This window comes from Gymnoscopelus braueri (genome assembly GCF_963280865.1).
Source record: "Gymnoscopelus braueri genome assembly, chromosome: 21".
Taxonomy (NCBI): Eukaryota; Metazoa; Chordata; class Actinopteri; order Myctophiformes; family Myctophidae; genus Gymnoscopelus; species Gymnoscopelus braueri.
This window is the reverse complement of record NC_137623.1, coordinates 25,154,639-25,175,521: the sequence shown is the minus strand read 5'-3', so window position 1 is coordinate 25,175,521 and position 20,883 is coordinate 25,154,639. Positions and strand designations below refer to the sequence as shown.

At 43.1% G+C, this 20,883-nt stretch overlaps 2 protein-coding genes across 2 annotated transcripts; one reads left to right on the top strand and one right to left on the bottom strand.

Moving 5' to 3' along the window:
- Positions 1-1,100: 1,100 nt before the first annotated feature.
- Positions 1,101-12,477, top strand: lnx2a (ligand of numb-protein X 2a; the record flags this gene model as incomplete). The annotated part of the gene is made up of 10 exons (XM_080417305.1): positions 1,101-1,507; positions 4,563-4,801; positions 4,996-5,133; positions 5,283-5,482; positions 6,029-6,448; positions 7,279-7,452; positions 8,041-8,218; positions 9,259-9,484; positions 11,307-11,465; positions 12,342-12,477. The coding sequence occupies 10 exons, from the start codon at positions 1,101-1,103 to the stop codon at positions 12,475-12,477; spliced, it is 2,277 nt and encodes a 758-aa protein (XP_080273431.1).
- A 909-nt stretch (positions 12,478-13,386) lies between these two features.
- gtf3ab (general transcription factor IIIA, b) lies at positions 13,387-16,594 on the bottom strand (the record flags this gene model as incomplete). Its single annotated transcript, XM_080417459.1, has 8 exons — positions 13,387-13,482; positions 13,566-13,619; positions 14,373-14,605; positions 15,262-15,335; positions 15,432-15,520; positions 15,654-15,750; positions 15,916-16,010; positions 16,478-16,594. The coding sequence occupies 8 exons, from the start codon at positions 16,592-16,594 to the stop codon at positions 13,387-13,389; spliced, it is 855 nt and encodes a 284-aa protein (XP_080273585.1).
- Positions 16,595-20,883: the final 4,289 nt, after the last annotated feature.

The following is a 20,883-nucleotide window of genomic DNA, read 5'->3' as shown; positions in this document are numbered from 1 at the left end:
GCAGACCTTTCCCAGATGACCTGAGAGATCTGGATGGTTCATGATATTGCACAAGATCAGAAATTATAGATCAGTGAGCTATGTTTCACTGAGCTATGAGCTAAGCTCAGTGAGCTATGTAGCAGTGAGGTCTCCATTAGGAATGGTTGCCAGCCCTGTCTCCTTGTGTTCAGAGTGCATAAACATACCAATGGCATGTAACAGTTACAGAGAATGTGTCAAACCAGCTTGCCGTGGAGTGTATTTAGACAATTACTGCTTTCATGGTGGCTGTAGCTGCCTTAATCTTTCCCCATCTCTAATGTTTCGTTCTTTTATCCTTTGTGTAATTCCATCCATCCTCCCGTGAATCTCTTATACTCCCCTTTCCTCTCTGTGTCTCACACTGTCATCTTTCTCTTTTTGTACCCCAGTCTCCACTCTACCTCTCCCTGTCACAAGCCTAATTCATACTGTGTCGTTTGCTGAAAATTGTTAGCTTGAAAATCTATTATTTTGGGCAAGTGCCACAATGTCATGTGCTGAAGTATGAATTAGTCTTTTTTCTTTCCCTTGCTTTTCCAATTCCACTTCCTCTGATCTGCATCCCCCCTTTAACTCAATCCCAGATAATTCCCTCTCTGTGGAATTGGAAGATTGCAGCAGTTGAGAGCAAAAGGGAGATTATTCTGCCAGATTAGTGGGCAGGAGCAGCAATGCTTAATCTCAACAAACTCACTCTTTATATCACACGGGCGCACATACATGCGCATTGCGCACACACACACACACACACACACACACACACACACCATGCCCGATGCACTCATTCATACAGACATGTCAACGCACATGCACACAGCATTCACCCCATAAATTAACAGACAAGCGCATAAGTAGACCCATGTTTTTTTTATACAGCTGTTTAACCCTCTGTCTTCGACCTGTGACCCCACAGGGTGATGTGCCATCCACCACTGGGGGGCAGATGTCCTCTCTATAACCTGCTCTTCCTCTGAAGCTTATGGGATAGAAGCACGTTCCCTCCCCAGCGCCACCACAACCACAGCCCCCGCTGGAGTCATTTGTGCCAAACGCCTGTCTTGGTCGGAGGATCAGCGATGGGCAGTCCAGGCTGTGAGGTGGGACCTGCCGGGCCAGTGGAGCCGCCCGCGTTGGAGGCGCTGTGTCCTGAGTGTGGGCAGATCCACCGGACCTGGGAGAACCACCTCTATAACTACCGCCTGGAAGTGGATGACGACCTGGTGTGCCACATATGCCTACAGCCTCTGGTCCAGCCGCTGGACACGCCATGCGGCCACACCTTCTGCGCCCGCTGCCTCCGTAGCTTCTTGAAGGAGAGGGACTTCTGCCCGCTGGACAGGACTCGCCTCCAGCTGCAGGCGTGTCGCAGGTCCAGCATCCTGGTCCACAAGCTGCTGGATAAACTCTCTGTGTCTTGCCCCTTAAGCCTGGCCTGCTCCCTCAACATGCCCCGCTGCGACCTGGAGGCACACCTCAAACACAGGTATATACAAAGTATCTTACACGTAGACGTAATTTCGTGGATGGTAACGACTCTGGAGGGGGACTGGGTGTCTGGGAATCGGAAAGTTCTTGGTTTGATTACTGCTCCTCCTTACATCATGCCGAAGTGTCCTTGAGCAAGACACTGAACCCCATAAGAGCAGGCTTGTGTGGTTGGCATCAGTCTATGAATGTGTGTGAGAATGTAACGCATACATTGGAAGTCGCTATATAAATGCAGGCTGTTTGCAATTTAAATTCACCAACAGGCAGGGCAGTATATTTTATATTCACATGCGCAAAAAAAACTTTGAATAACTTTTCACTCTTCAAGCAGCTCTGGTCTGAAAACAGCATGCTAAATGTCATTCAGGTAAAAATAAAGATAGCAGATGAATTTGATGAAACGTACTGCTGTATTACATTGTTGTGGGCACATGCTTTTCATATAGTTATACACATAGTACCAATACACATACACTGTAGTTAAATCATGTAAAAAAAATCATGTCACATCGCATTCTGGATTCACTTGATCATTCCATAAAGTCAGTGCATGGCGGAGAAGAGGCGGTGCACTTGAAATGCCTACTCATGATTGGCCCTCTCATGGTGGGAACCAAGGGAGAGTCGCTCCATACTACAGATCTCAGTCCAATAGGGATGGACTGAGTCGCCTTCATCTTAAGGGTGACTCTGTCCATCCACATTGTTTGGCTTGTGACCCATTTGGACCGGTGCTGTCTGTGAGACCCTGAGGGGATTATTGGTGTGTGTGGATCATGTGACAGGGGGATTAGTGGTTCCCTACCTACAGCAGTCATGGGTTGGCTGACAACAGGCTTCATGTTCTCATTTGGCAACCATGCTGAGCAACTTCAACTCCAGAGACCTTTTCAACCATTTCTTCTGTGAAACGGCCAAGGGAAACCCTGGCCTGTGGTGAGTACAGCAACTGGCACTGTCAGCTCATCTCCATGCAGGATAGCAGTCTCTTGACTCTTTCTCTCTGCCCTTTCAACCCCTCTCTTCTTCTGTCTCTCTGTTTTCTCTCCCTGACTTCATATCTTGCATGTGTGTGCGTGTGTGCGTGCGTGCGTGCGTGGGTGCGTGTGTGTGTGTGTGTGTGTGTGTGTGTGTGTGTGTGTGTGTGTGTTGTGTGTGTGTGCGTGTATGTGTATGTGCACACGTGCGTGCTTGCGTGCATGCGCGCGCGCGCGCGCGCGCGCGTGTGTGTGTGTGGTTAACTAAGTGGGAACCCAGCTGAGCTGTTGGTGGTGGTTTTTAAATGTATCTACACAGTAAAATGTGGAGTGTTATATTGATCTGTAAATAAGGGTCCATTTGTACATTCTCAGAGCTAACAGAAAAAACTTCAGCACACTGTCTTCATCTGCAAGAAAATATTTTAATGGTAATATAACACCATTTTCGTCTATTAGACCTTCAGCAGATCTTAAGGTTAACCTGCTGATGTTATATTCCCATTAAAGTATTTTCTTGCATTTGAAGACACAGTGTGTGGGAGCTTTTTCTGTTACTATGTTTAGGCTCCCGCTTCGTCTTCTCCTACACACCTGAAGAAGGACTTTTTATTATAACATTCTCAGAGTTAAATTAACAATTTGGATTTCACTGTGTAGCCTACATGTACTGTAGACTAGATATACCTTATCTGACATTCCTTATGATCTTTTGATTGGTTGCATTGAATGTATACCAGACCCTGTTGCTATGGACTCAGAGGCTTTCACTGCTGTATTGGCGCCAGCGTATCAATTGGATAAAACACGACGGTGCCTACTGAACACTGTGTTAAGTCTAAGAGATTTTCCTTAACAAGCTCAGCCTAACGAGCTAGCACCAACAAGCTGCTTCTTACACTAACAGGCTTGTTCATAGTCAGCTGTTTTGACACGGGACCCCTACCATTGTCCCAATGACTGGATTCTCTGTCCTGGCAACGTTTCCAGGACAGTAACATTAAAATGTTGCCCAGTTCTGATGCTAATCCAAAGAAAGAGAAAGAATGATACTGTACATTCTTGTAGCTCTGGCAATGAGCCACCAAAGCTACTGTACAGTGCAGCACTTGGAGCATGCGGTTACACCTCATTTAGTTTCCCTCGTCAATAGTCTCCCTGTCTGATCCTTTTAATCAAATCAGTACTGAAGAAGATGAGGGTATTCTACTTAAATCTTTGCCTCTTGCCTCACCAGGCCAGGTGAAGACAAGCAAAGACCCCTACAGACAGATCAAAGGAGGTCATTGCGAGAGCTGACGTGACATTCTTTAGCAGGGTAAAGATTAAACTCCTGTCTCACGTGCACAGCCTGTCGGTGTCTGACTACGTCAATCAGTGTTGTTGCCACTGAAGATTAAGGATCGCACAGCGCCTATTAGATTAAATGACAAGTATGCCTGGCCAAGGTGTTCTTGAGAGGCCTGGTGGCCAGTGTGAGGAAGTTGAACTTATTACAGAGGATGAGTACGCTGTGAGGTGCTGGCGGCTCTACAGTAAGCGTCACACTCAGTACGTATAGAGGGAAGGGCTAGGCAGGGGATGTGGTTCATGGAGACAACCGTCGCAGAGTGCGTATGTGCGTGCATGTTACGCTATCCGCGTGGTGGCAAGCAAGCACCACACTATGTATGTAAAACCTTGTATGCTTTTAAAAGTGATGGACTTACTAAGTGACAGGGAGGGATGCATGACTCAAAGGTCGGGGCATCAATCTTTTTTTTAGAGTTTAAGTATTAAAGGGGGGAGCTTGGCCATCCTTTTCTCTAGAAAAGGGGGGCTTTAGGATTATGTTCTGGAAGACAGTTAGGGCACTAAAGATATACAATTAACCAAGTAATTACATGCTCCAAATCAGGCTCAGAGACACTTGAAGATCTGACCAATTCATGTGGACTTCGGAAAGAAGGGGAACATGAAAACATGGGCTTCTGTCCCAGCATGCGTTTACCCCTGCCATCCCCTACCCCCCGGGCTGGCTGCTAAAACGGCCCTGTCCAACTTAATTAAACCTTACTGTTGTTCTGCATGCAGGTGTCCCGGGACGCAATCACAAGAGACAAATGTGGACAGCCCGCCCTGTGAAAGCGGGGACGAGCGAGCCATGGTGACCAGCCCCCCGGGGTCACCCCGGACATCGCAGACAGACCTGAGGGAGAGCACCCCCTCACCTCCCTCTACTGGGCCTCCCACAGCCTGCAGCAGTGTGCCCATGTGGACAGACGGTACCGGCCTCGACAACCCGGCCTTTGAGGAAAGCACAGAGGAAGAGAGTGAGTTAAACCACTGCACATGGTTCTAGACTCAAATGGCTTGAAACCGTTTTTCCAGTGTTATTAGACCATTAGATAACATGATGAGGGATAGATTTTAAAGGGGGTAAATAAAGGTGAATTGCTGATTGTAGTGACTCCTAGTGATTAGACGCACTCTCTCTCTCTTTCTGCTTCTCCCCCTCGCTCTCTAGGTGTGGTAGGGTTGGAATGTGTTGTGCCCAGGGTGAAGCGGCCCCTTAGTAATCCCTGCATTCACCTCCTCCGGTCTGTTAGCTCCGCCTCCTCCGGCTGGGACTGCCCAGAGTCTCCGCCTCTCTCCGCCGAAGAGGGTGTGACATCACTACCTTCTTTTTAGTCTCCTCTCTCGGGTGGATCTTAGAAATAAAACAAACGAGCACATTTGAGTTATGACTTTCAGGTAATGGATTGAAGGCTGAATTTGTAATGCAATGCTACTACTGTATGTGTGTCTAATCAGGCTGTGTGAAGCTGCCCTCCCTTCCTGAAGGGGAAATAACCGCCATAGAGATACACAGAGCGAACCCTTACGTCGAGCTGGGCATCAGCATCGTTGGGGGCAACGAGACGCCCCTCATTAACGTTGTGATTCAGGAAGTGTATCGTGACGGGGTCATTGCACGAGATGGGAGGTTGCTGGCAGGGGACCAGATCCTTCAGGTGAGAAACTTGTTCAGGATTGCTTGCTGATGTCCTATTTCAGCAAGACCTGTTTTACACCCTGGTCATCATTTGACCTTCCTACCTGAGCCCAACTGATCGACCATTTATTTGACTTTACGACATCGGTATCAGCAATTATGCAGCCGATGCAACCACTTTTTAACCTTGCATCCTTATTTTGGGCATACTGTATCATTATATGTAACATTTTTCAAAAGTTTCAAACGTGTTCTGAAATTTTCGAAATGTTTAAAAAACAGCAGCTCTACAAGCTTACAAAGCATCGCAATGCTACGCGTTATGAGCTTGTAGATAGTCTATTAGATTTTTAAGTGGTTCATTAAAATAAATTACAGTTTATGTGTGTATTTTATTTACTAGTTTGCTTGTTCGTTGTGTTATTAAACTTAAATGTTCTTCATTATGAAAAAAAACATTTTCGGTGGATAGGCATCCACCGAAAAGATCTGGCATCAGTCAGGCTCTATTTCCTACACCTTCACCACTCAATTTTGTCTGCAATGTCCGTCCCCCCAAAAAAAGGTGAACAACGTGGACATCAGCAACGCACCCCACAGCTTTGCCCGCTCCACACTGGCACGCCCGTGCACCACCCTGCAGCTGACCGTACTGAGAGAGCGCCGCTGCACCTCCCGACCACCTCCCTCCTCCTCGTCATCCTCCTCCACGCCAGCCGGTCACCACGCCCCGTGCTCCACCCCGGAGGGCACGCCGGCCAGCCCGGCCAGCCTGCGAATCACCCTTCACAAGCGGGACTCCTCGGAGCAGCTTGGCATCAAGCTGGTGCGGCGGACGGACGAAGCCGGGGTGTTTGTGCTGGACCTGCTGGACGGGGGCCTGGCGGCCAAGGACGGCCGGCTGTGCAGCAACGACCGCGTCCTGTGCGTCAATGAGCAGGACCTGCGTCATGGCACCCCAGAGCAGGCAGCACAGATCATACAGGTAGAAGTCAATTGAGGTGGCTTTAGTAATAGAATTTTTTGGGGTACATTTTGATGTATTTAGATGTAATGGTGGAGAGTTACCTGTAAACAGGGGCAGAGACAGAGAGGTGCACAGCTGGGGATCAAACTGGGAATGTTGCAGTTATGGGGATGATGGTGGAGGGTTCGATTGGGTATTAAAAATAAATGTTTTACCTCCACCGGAGTTGGATGAGGGTTATAGTTTCACCCCATTCCTTCTGTTGCCAGCACAATTAATTCAAAACTCAAAGGTCAAGTCCACAATCAAGGTTAAGGTCTATTTCTTAGCAAAGAACTCAAGAACAGAGGGCCGCATTTCATGAAACTTGGTGGGAAACTGGGAATGTTTTTTGAAACTTTTCACCTATAATGACATGCGCAAAATAGGGATGCCAGGGTTAAAGTGGTTTAAATTAACTCTAGGGTTGAAAAGGTCAAAGGACAAGGTCACAATCAATGGAAAAATGTCTTAATCACTATATCAGGTAAATGTAGGAGATGGCACACAGTATCTCCGCAATTGCACAGTACTGGCAGAGATACGCACTCTACTGAGTTCAATCTTTCTATTTTATTCATGAATTTATGCTGCGCTGTTGCATAGATCATGTAAAGCCTTTTTATCATTTAATTACATTTTGTATCTAGCTTGGTGTACAATTCATACATCAAACATTAAAAGTGTTGCAAGAGATTTAAGAAACAATGTAAGGAACAAGATAAGAAAGTAAAAGGATAAGAAAAACACCGCAACTGCAGCCTTGTACTGTACCCACAGCGCTGCCCTCTGCCTCTGCCGCTTTATAGGCCAGTGGAGAAAGAGTCAATCTGCTGATTGGCCGGTCCAGCAAGCCAACTCCGCCTCCACCACCAAAGTCCAGCTCCAGCCGAGACCTCTACTGCCATGAACACTTCCTGCCCAACCACGGCTATACCCCCAGCCCTGTGCCCATGCACCTGTCCCGCACCAGTACCCACAGAGTGAGTACATTAGCGGTGTGTGGAGATACAGGGGGTATTTTGGGGTATTTTTTGGATAGATGATGGAATGGAACAATCTGGAATATGGAAATACTTGCATTTGAAGACTTGGGTAATAGAAACTGATGTGTAGAAGGGATATTTTCTATTCATAGCAAGTTTGTGCTTCGGTGTCAAACACGGAACAGGATGTTATCAATCCACGGAGGCCCTCCGTGGCGCTTTGTTCGATACGAAGATAGCAATGAGCGCCATTGGGTCATCCAGCAAAGTTGGTGACTGTGAACACGGAAGTAGGGAGCTTATGACCCGACTACTCCTTTATATCTATGATTTAGATGCATCTTTCCAGGCATTTAGCACATTTCTCTAGGCCACAGTGTTACGTTACTCACCATTGTGTGTGTGTGTGTGTGTGTGTGTGTGTGTGTGTGTGTGTGTGTGTGTGTGTGTGTGTGTGTGTGTGTGTGTGTGTGTGTGTGTGTGTGTGTGTGTGTGTGTGTGTGTGTGTGTGTGTGTGTGTGTGTGTGTGTGTGTGTGTGTGTGTGTGTGTGTGTGTGTGTGTGTGTGTGTGTGTGTGTCATTCAGGACCTTTCCCAGTGTGTGACCTGTAAGGAGAAACACATCACTGTGAAGAAAGAGCCCCATGAGTCGCTGGGTATGACAGTAGCAGGGGGGCGGGGCAGTAAGAGTGGTGAGCTGCCCATCTTCGTCACCAGTGTCCAACCACATGGCTGCTTGTCGAGGGATGGACGAATCAAACGGGGTACACACTTTTTGACTGGAAACCTACCTACTGTACCTACCTACCTACCTACCTACCTACCTACCTACCTACCTACCTACCTTCCTGTCTGTCTGTCTGTCTGTCTGTCTGTCTGTCTGTCTGTCTGTCTGTCTGTCTGTCTGTCTGTCTGTCTGTCTGTCTGTCTGTCTGTCTGTCTGTCTGTCTGTCGGTTTGCCTTTCTCACTCTCTCTCATTCCCTCTTTCCTCTTGCTCTTCATCTCTCTCCATTATCATTATGGCTGCAACTATTGATTCTTTTTTGAGCGATTACTATATTGATTAATGTATTAACCGAGAAGCAGTAAAGAAAATAATAATAACATTCCAATTAACTCGATGGACTTTACTTTATATTAATACCGCATATTAATGAACAATACATATCAATGTAATGTAAATACACCGGATTTAGCAAAGATGCTAATTTACATCCGCAGTCTCCACAAAAAAAACATAAAAACAAGCAGACAATAGAGTATATTAGATTAGATTAGATTAGATGTCTTTATTATCCACAAGGGAAAATTGTTTTGCTCAGGTCAATGCATACATTCAAACAAGATTACATTACAAGATTACATTACATTACATTAAAGATTACATTACATTACTTCATCATTGCTTACATGCTTCATCATTTTATTCTACTCGACGCGTTTCGCAGTGTTGGCTTCGTCAGGTCTTCTACCCCAACAATAAGTGAGTCCATCAAGTTCATTGGAGTGTGCGGTCCCTTCCTACAACGGGGTTGTGCAAAAATAGTTAAAACAGTACATCTAAAAGCTCACAACAAACCGCATCGCAACATGTTGAGCTTGTAGATGTGCTGTTTTAACTACTTCTTCAAAACAAATTGACCATTTTTTAAGCTTGTCGGCTATGATAACATTACCAAAATAGGGATAGATTATTAATCAGTTATTTGATTAAGCGATCGATTATCGATAATATTTCATAATCGATTAAATTGATTACTTAAATTAATTGTTGCACCCCTAATTACCACTACTGTTTTTCAGGTGATGTCCTACTGAGTATCAACGGAGAAGACCTGACTTACTTGAGCCACAGCGAGGCGGTGGGTACTCTGAAGGCCAGCGCCGCCTCTCCCTCAGTCCAGCTACGAGCCCTGGAGGTCAGCATGGTGGAGGAACACAACCATGACCAGCTGCTCCCTCATAGCCACGACAGCGAATATGATGCCAGCTGGTCGCCCTCCTGGGTCATGTGGCTCGGACTGCCCAGGTAAGGACACAAGGCACACACAGAGGAGAGGAGAGGAGAGGTAACATTTTCAGACATTTTCAAAAATAGTAATCTAGCTAGAGGATATACATTTGCAGAGGCCACATACACATACACAAAAGTACATATAAATAGACTCACAATAAAACACAATGTTCTAATAGTAATTCTAGAATCATGTGGAATGCCCTGACACCGTCCATTAAAGGATGTGTAACACTGGTTTCTTTCTAAATTGGCCTGAAAAACATCTATCAGTAGACCAATAGGGGAGGTAAATGTAATTTATCTCTTTTGTACATACATATTTATTGATGACATGTATTATTGTAGTAATTTTCTATGCCATCCATGATGAATTGAATACATAGGACCACAATGGAAACAAGTCCACGTTTTTTGTTTTCCTTTTAGCTTCAATGTCTTACTGTCGTACTGTTTACATTTCGGACTAATAAAGTACTCAATCAATCAATGATTGATTAAGTACTTTAGGTACGCAGAATGATCAAGTATAGTTAGGGGCCGTGTCCACAGAGCGTTTTTTGAGCTGCCAGCGCCTTTCTGCCGTGCTCCTCTTGCTCTGGACGGTGGAAAATAGTTCAACTTTTGGAGAGGAGCGCTGCTCATCAATGTCACTTTTTTTCTGAAGAAGAGCACGGGTCCGAAACGTCACTCTCTGTAATGATTCAATAAAGTTTGGCAATGGGAGCTATAGTGTGCAGCTCTACTTTTATTCTTTTAGCTTAGTTCACCTCGGGGCCGCCACCTACCTTCAAGGGGTCGGATGTTTGCGACTACTCATTGATCCTGTATAAAATCACAGAGAAGCGGGACTAAGTGGAAAACGGTCATCCAACCCCCCTCCCATCCCTTCTTAAGTATCAGTCCATACATTTCTATCACGTTTATATCACAATCACAATACTAACAAAATAAGCTAGCACGCTGCTTCCCCTCTGGTCAATGGCTACAGTACATACTTGTACACAAAGAATTTTAAGTTGGACCTGAGGGTGGCACTAGAGAACAGGTCATGGGGTCACCAAAATCTAATTAGTTCTTTCTCTGGGTGTGGGGTTGAATGTGCTCAGCAAGGTTCATGTCAATCCAGTCAATAGATATCTCATGTGCAAATGGAAATTGTAGCACTAGACTAGAGGAAAGGTCATGAGGTCACCAAAATCAGTGGTGTTCATCCTCTGAGGAGCATAAAGATGTGCAAATTCTGCAGCAATCCAGCCAGCATTTGTTTTGAAGATATCTTGCTTAATGAGTAAAGTGGTGGACAGATGGACCGATCAGTCGAGATGCAGAAGTCATCATTAGAGCCATTAGAATAGGGGTTTCTTTTTAGCTCGAGTCCCAAAAAGAAATGTTTTGTTTCTCCGGGACCCAAAGAATACATTATGAATAAATAATCTAAGCCTTATTAAAAAAAAAAAAAAAATAGCCGATGTGCTGTTTTCACTATTTCTTACATGTTTTTTTTTATATTTATGTATTTATTAAAATGTATTGTTTCTTTATATTTCTGAATGAATTAGATTTTTCTTTTTGGAAATCTTACATTTTTAAAAAGGTATATTTACTCGTGAGTCGTGACCAATAGCAATGGGTCCGTGACCTAGAAATTGGCACGACCCATATTTTGGGAAGCACTGCCATAGAATACAGATTTAGGCAATATCATGCCTCCTTTATTCCTTTCTTTCTGTATCATCCCTACTCTCCGGTTTCAAACACTGTGATTCTCCTTTCTCAATGATACACTGGTAATCTGTCCCTTTTTGACAGTGTTCCCTGTTGATCTGTCTTCCAGCTACCTCCACAGTAACCATGAGATTGTACTGCGTAGGAGCCACCCTGGCAGCTGGGGCTTCAGCATTGTCGGGGGATACGAAGAAACCCATGGCAACCAAGCCTTCTTTATCAAGACCATTGTCCTTGGAACACCTGCATACTATGATGGCCGCCTCAAGTAAGTGATCAATTATCTTCTGGTTGATTCATACTCTAACCTTGTTCCAGAACTATGTCCAGACTAGAGATGGCTCTTTGACCAAAAAACATCTTCCCACTTTCCTGAACTTTTTGTTCTTTGTCTTCCAAGTTTGGTACCTTTTTACACTGTGTCAATATAAAGGCCTGTGTCAATATAAAGGCCAGGAGTTGATGGCACTTTCATCTAACTCATCTAATGTAATACATTCTACCTCCATTCCAAATGCTTCAGTTGTTTTCTATACTAATTTATGGCTGTGAGCAAATGTTCATACTGTTCAACTATTGGTGCTATCACAAAATATTATAGAATAAGATTTTTGATCAATAATCTATAGTAATGCCTTGATATATTGCCCAGCCCTACTATACTATTTTGAGATATCTAAAGAGCAGAGTACGTTTCTGACTGTGGAGTATGGGCTGTCATCCCAAGACTGTCAATTATTGACAACCTATCAACCAATTCTCTTGATGACTGCCCATACTAAATTTATGTGCTCTTTAGATGCCTCAATAAAATGATATAGTGTGCACATAAAAAAATTTGTTCAGAAAACAAAGTGTGGTACATCTTTTTTTTCCTGAATAGATTATCTGACAAAGGTCACAATTCTTTAAACATTTACTTCCATGCATTCCATCGAACATTCGGCTCTAGTTTGCCTCTCAGTGCATGCATGGTGCATGCCATGGCAGAGAATGTGTCCCATCCTTCTTTACATATCCTTGATCATTGCAGCTGGGTGGCATTTGCACCTGATCGGCTATTCCTATTAAATCAGAGTGTAACTACAGGGGGGAGGGACCATAACGAACATTCGTTCATAGCTGGTGTTTCTTGTAATCCTAGGTGTGGTGACATGATAGTGGCAGTCAACGGGATGTCGACAGCTGGAATGAGCCACTCTGCTCTGGTGCCCATGCTGAAAGAACAGCGCAGCCGGGTTGGACTCACTGTGGTCTCATGGCCAGGCAGCTTGGCGTAGCTGGTCCACTCCTAAGGCAGGGGGAGCAGAGCTCCACCGCACTAGACTGAATCCAGCCAGAATGTTCTAGATCGGGAACGACCTTGGCCAAAGTGAACTGGTACATGCTAAATCACTCCATACCGGGTTTTAGCCAGGACCAAATTTCACCATTCAGAACTGTTGTAAAGCCAGAAGGACCCTACTGGGCTGAGCCTGTTGTGATGACCAAGCAGGAAATGTTCTTAGATTGTGCCACATCACTCAAGACTGCACTCACACTGCTGTGTTCATATGGTCTTGTCTTTGCTCCCATGTGGGGGAAAATGGTACTGTAACTGTAGCAGACTAGTATGTGGGCTGTTATCACCTCACCTGGCTGTTGTAGACTCTAGGGCTGTATTCAGGTGGACGCAACATTAAGTTAATACAAACACATACCATTTAAACAGTCTATGGTCCTTTGCCAAGTAGGATAATCAGTCGTAAATCACTTTCTAGTGAAGATTTTTTATTTACAAGAATGTTGTGTCCAGTTGAATAAACCCCAGGCCTTATTAGAAACCTGCCGCACCCTCAGGGCTCAAATGCCCTTAGGCCTCATCACCATGACGACCAGCCGTCAACTCAGCTGGAGTTTTATACATGTGTGTGAATGTGTGTTGTTTAATAAAGATTTCCTTCAAAAGGATTAGTGTCATTAAGCTGCAATACTTATGGAATTCAAGTGTAGATTTACATCCTGCTACAGTTTGTTTAACATGAGACAATTCAGGTAGAAAAACAAGACTGATGCGGGTTAAAAAGTGTTGCATTAATGAAGGGTTTATTTCATAACGTGAGGAACAAAAAGGTGTAGCTGAACAGAAAACAAAAAGCATGGCGGTTCCACTCTTCTAGAAACCCCATAGTTGTGGTGGTTGTGCAGCATCATGGGTCAGTATCCATTAAGTTTGTGTTGTGTAGCCTAGTAGCCAATATGCCGACTTCCTTACGCCATGGCTGGTCCTTCTTGGGACACAGTTTCTAGAAAGGCAGCAGAAAATTCCATATACAAGTTGGAAAACCATATAATTTTGAAAAGGGGTAGGATTAAGGATCCATTGTACCTCTATCTTTCTCTTCAAAGGATCATGCACCACTCCATGTCGCCACAGACTCTCCTAATGAGAAGAGAAAACCCAAGTCAACCAGCAGTAATCTCGAACAAGTAAAGCCGATCAAAGCTTAATCAAGTTGAAATGTCAGCTTTAACAGAAGACATTATTTAATGACACATCTGATGTCATTTATTCAATCTTGTCCATGATTTGGGGGTAATCCTAGCCGCAAGCAAGTTAGATGTCATCTGCAGCCAAGTTGCACCCTCCATTGACAGCCCATTCATGAAACAGAAAAGTCCCATCACTAATAGTGCACCTCTATGGACAGTCTCTGTCAAGACTATTTTTTAATCCACCGTTGTCATGTTATGAGGAACTTTCTCAATAAACTTCGTGCAGCCATGATTTTGTGTTGGGAACGTCCTGCGTACCACCCCTTTAGAAATTGCACATATGCAGGACGTTGAGTTATTTAGAACGAGTGCTTCCAAACTCGAACAAAGAAAAATAATGGCTGCATGAAGTTCATGGCTGCATGGAGTTTAACAGAAAGTTGCTCATAACATGTCAGTGGATTTTGTTTTAAACAAACACTTGACAGAAACAACAGATAACCCAAGCTGTCCGTACAGGTGCAATATTGGTGAGTTTATCCTCGTTTAATACAATCAGATAGGACTTTTCCGTTTCATGAATCAATTTAGATGTGTTGTAACTTAGAGATGCAGATATCATCCAATGTGCTTGCGGCTAGGATAATCCTACCATTTCATCAGAGTACTATGAAGAGTGCATTGTTCGGATGAGTTTTACCTTCATAGTGAAGCTCTTCCCACAACCAGAATAAGCACAATTGAAGGGCTTCTTGCATTCATGATCTCCCAGTATATGACTCGCCAAGTTGAAGCGGCTGGTGAAGATTTTCTCGCACCCTTCATTGGGGCATGGGAACACCCTTTTTTCTCCAGAGTGAACGTTCAGTTGATGCTGATCCAAGAACCAGGCATTGACGAACAGCTTTTTGCAGTTGGAACACTGCAACTTGACTGAGCACAAAACGGTTAAATGCATTGATGACATGTAATAATATAACTGGTGTAAGGTGTTAGGTCAATGTATTCATACTTGCGTGTTCCTTTCTGTGATTCTGCAACTCTGTCCATGTCTTCCCCTGGAAGTCACAGCCTGCCTCTTCACATGCATAACCTAGAATGGAAGCCCACAGATATAAGTAAATAAGTATTTACTGAATTTTACACAGGAGCGTGCTGATCATGTGAGCACACAGGGTTGCAGTTAGGGGTGTATTGCTCAGCACTTTCACACGAAGCCTGGAACAAAGGATCGGACCAGGGATCTAATGATTCCCGGAGGGCCACTGCTGCCCTTACACTCATCCTATACTATATAAATTTGGATGGACCGACAGTGGACGTCACGTAATAGCCGGACTTGCTAGGCACACTGTTGCTCCAATCTACACCACACTTGGCAAAAATACTGTTAAGGGGTCTGCCATGAGAATAGTCACACCAAACATTGCACACACATATGGGGTAGCAGTGTGGAACACTTCAAAGGCCATAACTCGGTGACCATTGCTCTGATCTTGAAATCTGATAAGACTAGATTTGAAGGCCGTGCAGCAGCCTGAAAATCTAGTAAAGCAAACTGAAAGCAACTTAAGACAAAAACCACCAACCTTTGTGTACCTTCTGGTGGCGCCTCAGTTTGCACACAGAAGAGAAAGCCTTCAGGCAACCTTTGAAGGTACAACTGTATAGAAGGATACAAGCTCATAGTTAAATGATGCAAGTTACAAAAGACAAAATGCCCAGTACTCCATTGCATTATTTGTATACTTCTACTCACGAGAATGGCTGAGTCTGATCGTGCTCAGCCTTATGGGCAGTCAGTTTGTACTTCTTGTTGAAATACTTCTCACAGCCCAGATGGTCACACTGTTTAAAATGCATGTATACAGCCACTCAGCAAATCAGTACAACCCTCACAGTAATGTATAACTGCACCAAAAAAAAACAAGATTTATTCAAGGTAGATACATATCCATGTTCTAAACTAAAAATAGTGTACCTCATAGCGCTTTCTCTGGTGCTGATGTACCCCAGCCATGTGTTTATTCATGCTGGAATGGGTTGCAAAGACCTCAGAGCATCCTTCAGCCAAACACCTACAGACAGCAACAGATGGACAGAGGGGAGGAACGCCAGCATGAAGAAACAGAATAAAAATAAGCAGTCTTATGCTTTTAATGACAGTGACGTATCGAGGCCTAATTTATACACAGTCGTACAACAAATAAATTAGGCTTCATGGAAAGGTTGAGATTGCTTACTTGTGTGATTTCTCACCACTGTGGCTCAGCTCATGTCTGGTAAGTTGATACTGGGTACAGAAGCTTTTTTGACAATTCTCACAGGAGAATGGTCTCTTGAGTTTGAGAAATGTGACATTTAGGCATTCGAAGACATTTGCATAACATTGCTTGGGACATACCAAATCACATCCAGTTAAATATATACTGTAATATACAAAGACTTCCTATAAAAAGTTCTGCAAGTGATATTCTTTGGTTCAAACCCTTTTTTTTAAAAAAGGTAAAGCTCTATAGAGGTCTCTCCAATCAGGAGAGACCAACCATTTATCAGCTTCAATTTGATAATAATCCCAATTCCTGGATGAGATCTTTCTTCGGATGAAATTGATATCCCGACCTGAAAATGTATTTTCTGTTTATTAAAGAGCTAGAGAGGGGGGGGGCTGTTTTTACTATGGGACGAGAGTTATTTAACAACTTACTTAAATATCACTTACAGTACCTTTAATGAAATAAGCAGAGATGTACATTCCAGACCTGGCATCAGATCATTCAGATGCATGTCACGTCTACTACTTACCAGCCCTGTATGTTTGCAAAGATGAGCATCTAGCTTCCAGGACTTACTAAACTTTGCTTTGCAATCGGAAAAATTGCAAACATAAGCATTTTGACTTGTTGGCAAACATTCCCCCATCTAGCAGACTTCAGATGTGCTGTAGCTACAATCAATCAATCAGTCTCAGGGACAGGCGGAAAACCTGACCAACCAGCAGGCGCTCACCTGCATCTGATTTAAGGTTGAGGAAGATACCAATTGAGAACAAGAAAAGGGGTGTCTTGTCTCTATAAATAGTGCTCTCTTATTCTACTCAGTGGTAGAAAAAGTACTCAAATGTTTTACTTAAGTAAAAAAGTACTCTGTTACTAGTAAAAGTCCGGAATTCAAAAATGTACTTGAGTAAAAGTACAAATGTATTGGTATCAAAATGTACTTAAAGTACCAAAAGTAGAAAGTACTCATTATGCAGCAGGTCCCATTTCATACGTTTTCAAATATAAAAATCTTTTGAAAATAGCAGATCTACAAGCTCACAATGCGCATTGTGAGCTTGTAGATCAGCTATTTTCAAATAGCCAAAGTTTAAATAGGGCTGAAGGGGTTGATGTATGTTTTGTAATAATAATCAAAATCTACAAAGTAACTAGTATAACTAAAGTTTTCAAATAATTGTAGTGGAGTAAAAGTACAATATTTGGATCCGAGGAGTAGAAGTAAAAGTATTGGAAATTGGAAATACTCAAGTAAAGTACAACTACCTCAAAATTGTACTTAAGTGAATGTACTTAGTTACTTTACACCACTGATTGTGCTGTATGGCAAATATTTCTTAATTGCAGGATAGTTTTAATAGCAAACTTGATTCTTCAAAATCTAACGTTTCCTATCCTGTCTTGTGACCTAGGTTTCTCAATCTTCGTGAGTGTTGTAAAGGTAGAGCACCACCACCATTAAGGTGGCTTATGACTTCATCAGAAACAGGTATAATGCCACATTCCTGAAGATAAATGATTTGGCTCTCTGAGTTCATATGTAGTCTTATTAATACAAACATGATTACATGTGAACAGATCCATATTTTTTTTCTTCTATTGATCCTGTAATTAATGATTGATACTGGCTTTATCATACAGGCTCCTTGCAGCTCCAATCTGTCTCCAATCTGCTGATCTATTAATAGTGTGTGTGTGTGTGTGTGTGTGTGTGTGTGTGTGTGTGTGTGTGTGTGTGTGTGTGTGTGTGTGTGTGTGTGTGTGTGTGTGTGTGTGTGTGTGTGTGTGTGTGTGCGCGTGCGTGCGTGTGTGTTTGTACTTGAGAGAAAGAGGCGACTGTCTGTCTACTACAGTAATCACACACAGAGAGAATTTATAGCTCTAATCGCAATCTTATCAACCTTCCAGTATTGTTTTCAGATAGGTATGATTTATTATTGTCATTTATTGTCTGTCGATTAGTCTTCAGACTAGCGACACTTTTTAGCCCACAAACCTTATACTGAATCCACCTCTCTGACTGGTAGGCTTGCAAATCTGGCATAATACTGTATGTGAACAATAAATCCAAATGAAAGCATTAAAGTTGCATTATGTATTATTGCATTATTGCATCCTGTTCCATCCCAGATTCAAACCCGGGTCTCTTGCGCAAGTGCTGACATTTTTACCACTGAGTTAATAGAGCCTACCTGCTTGCTCAAAGGAGAAATCTTATTTGGACCTTAAGGTCAAACTTTGTGTCAAACCAGAAACGGCATGGTGTCAAAGGTTGTGTCAAACCAGACACAAGATCTAAACGTCTCAATAGAAGACCACCAGGGAGACCAAATACAACCAATCGTTTTTTTTTAAATAGCAGATCTACAAGCTCATAGCGCGGCACTCTGTGCCGCGCTATGAGCTTGTATATCTGCTATTTTTGAATAGCCAAAGAAATCTAAAGTGACACAGATGCGTTCCAGGTCTTAATTGGTTAACATAGTCTACCATACAGATTGGACAAAATTACGCTGTATTCACAAAAAAAGTTACATAATACAGCTTTAAGTCACCTGAACTGCATTCATAATAATGAAGATAATAAGTAAAACATGCAAAACAAAAAAGAGCGAGAAAGATGCAAGTGGAATTGGGGATTCAATAGCAAAAAGGGCCACTGACAATCCAACAACACTATCTACCTATCTAAACATGAGAGATTACCCTCTGTGCCCTGTGCCATGATCTCATGTGAAACCTTTGACTGACTTGTGTGAATGAGTGCTATTGAGAACCTTAAGGGCGTTACCTCAGTGCCCTCCCACGCTTTAGGTGACCGGAGCTGGGTCAGTGGACATGGTTATCAGTCTCATCCCCTCCCTATCCGGTCCCCCTGAGTCAGGGACTGGATCAATAGTGGCTGGCTGTGTATCAATTTATATCTATATATATACAGTATATAAATTGTGTGAGAGAGAGAGAGACAGACAGACATATTTTACACACATACACATTTTACATACATGCACAGATATATGTGGCCAGGGTCCCCATTGATAAGCACTAACCAGCACACACTCCACCTATCACCCACATAGATACACTGTGTTTGGCCTGGGATGGGATTTCCTTGTGCCTTTGTCAAAGCCTATCCCCTACACACATACACTCATCATGTGGAAATGTGTGATCACACCCACTCTTGCATCACAGTCGCAAATATTACTATTTTTTTTACCATTCTGTCTTTATTTCAGAGAGGAAAGGGTTGTGTGAAAGAGATATATTATACGGTAAAGAGTATCACAGATGGAGGGGAGGTGTAAAACTGTGGTTCTCAAGTGGGGTCCGGAGACCCCTAGGCGTCCCTGGAGGGGTACCAGGGTGTCCCCAGCACAATTAGGAACAATTGAAAAATGTCTATGTCTAACTCTATTTTATTCTTATATCATATCATTGTAAGCTTGTAGATCTGCTACTATTGAACATTTTTGTTTGTATAGTGGCTATTTTTGCAAGAAAAAACACACACAAATTGAATAGTAAAAAAACACAAATATTCTCTGCCACTTCCTGGCACAAAATCTTTTGGGGTCCTTGACATGAAAGCCTTTGAGAACCACTGGTATACAGGGAACATGGTTTTAAGTTGCTAAAGAATGTGAGGCAAATAAAGAGAGATGCATTTTTCTGTCTGCCTATCACAAAATGAAACATTTCCGCACAAATCATTTGAATTAGGGGGGGTGTACGTTTTGTGTGCGTGCGTGGTTAATATGTAACATACATGGTCGATATGGCTGCTCTGGGCTGCTAGGTGAGCTGACAGACTCAATCTGTGTGTGTCAAACATGTGTGATTAAGGAGAACATAGTTCTCCACAGCTTTCATCCACATGCTCTGTCCCCCTGCTGCCTTTTGCTCTCCCCATGCTCTCGCTCTCTCTCTCTCTCGCTCTCTCTCTCTCTCTCTCTCTCTCTCTACTGTTTACTTTTTCCTCCTTCAATCAGTAACTTCCATGAGTCAGCTACACACTGAGGGCCTATCTGTGAGAACACATGCGCATGCGTCCAGGCTCACTCTCTCTCTCTCTCTCTCTCTCTCTCACACACACACACACACACACACACACACACACACACACACACACACACACACACACACACACACACACACACACACACACACACACGCACACACACACATTACTGTGTCTTTATAGGCAGTTTGTATTTTTTTATATACCAGTATTGTAGTCAGTGGTGGAAAGTAACTAAGTACTAGTCAAGTCGATTTTGAATACCGAACTTGTACTTGTAACAGACTATTTCTACAATAGGGTATTGATACTTTTACTTGAGTAAACATGTGATTACTTCGTCCATCACTTATTGTAGTGGTATCAGATTCCATTGTGATTAGGTGAGTTCAGATGCAGTGATATTAACATATGTCAACAGATTTTGCAAAACAGGTGAAACACAAAATAGCCTTGTGTCTCAATTCACATGCTTCAAATTACATTACTATACAAGATGAATTATGATATACTAAAGAATGATGGATTAATTCACCATGACTGAAAGTTGCAGGAATGTGGACAAATAGTCAACCAACTCCCAGCACTGCTTATCTAAATACTACAACCTAGATTCAACCAATACTAATCAATAACAAAGGCTTTGGTTGTCAAGTACCTGTTGATTGATTGCACTGAATTTTGGTTTCTGAGTTTCCTATAGTATTATCTATTTGGGTTGTTGGGTACTTATTACTCTGTCCTGATAAGGCCTGTGTCTAGATTCCCTGACCTTTAGGCCTAGGGATATAGAAACGTTGAGGGGTGCCACTGAAGCTTGTGCCTTTCTGGTCACAACTTTTTGACCTGTAGGAAAAAAAATCATTTTGTGGTGTGATTGGATTATGTTCCCTAAATATTTAGTTTTAGAT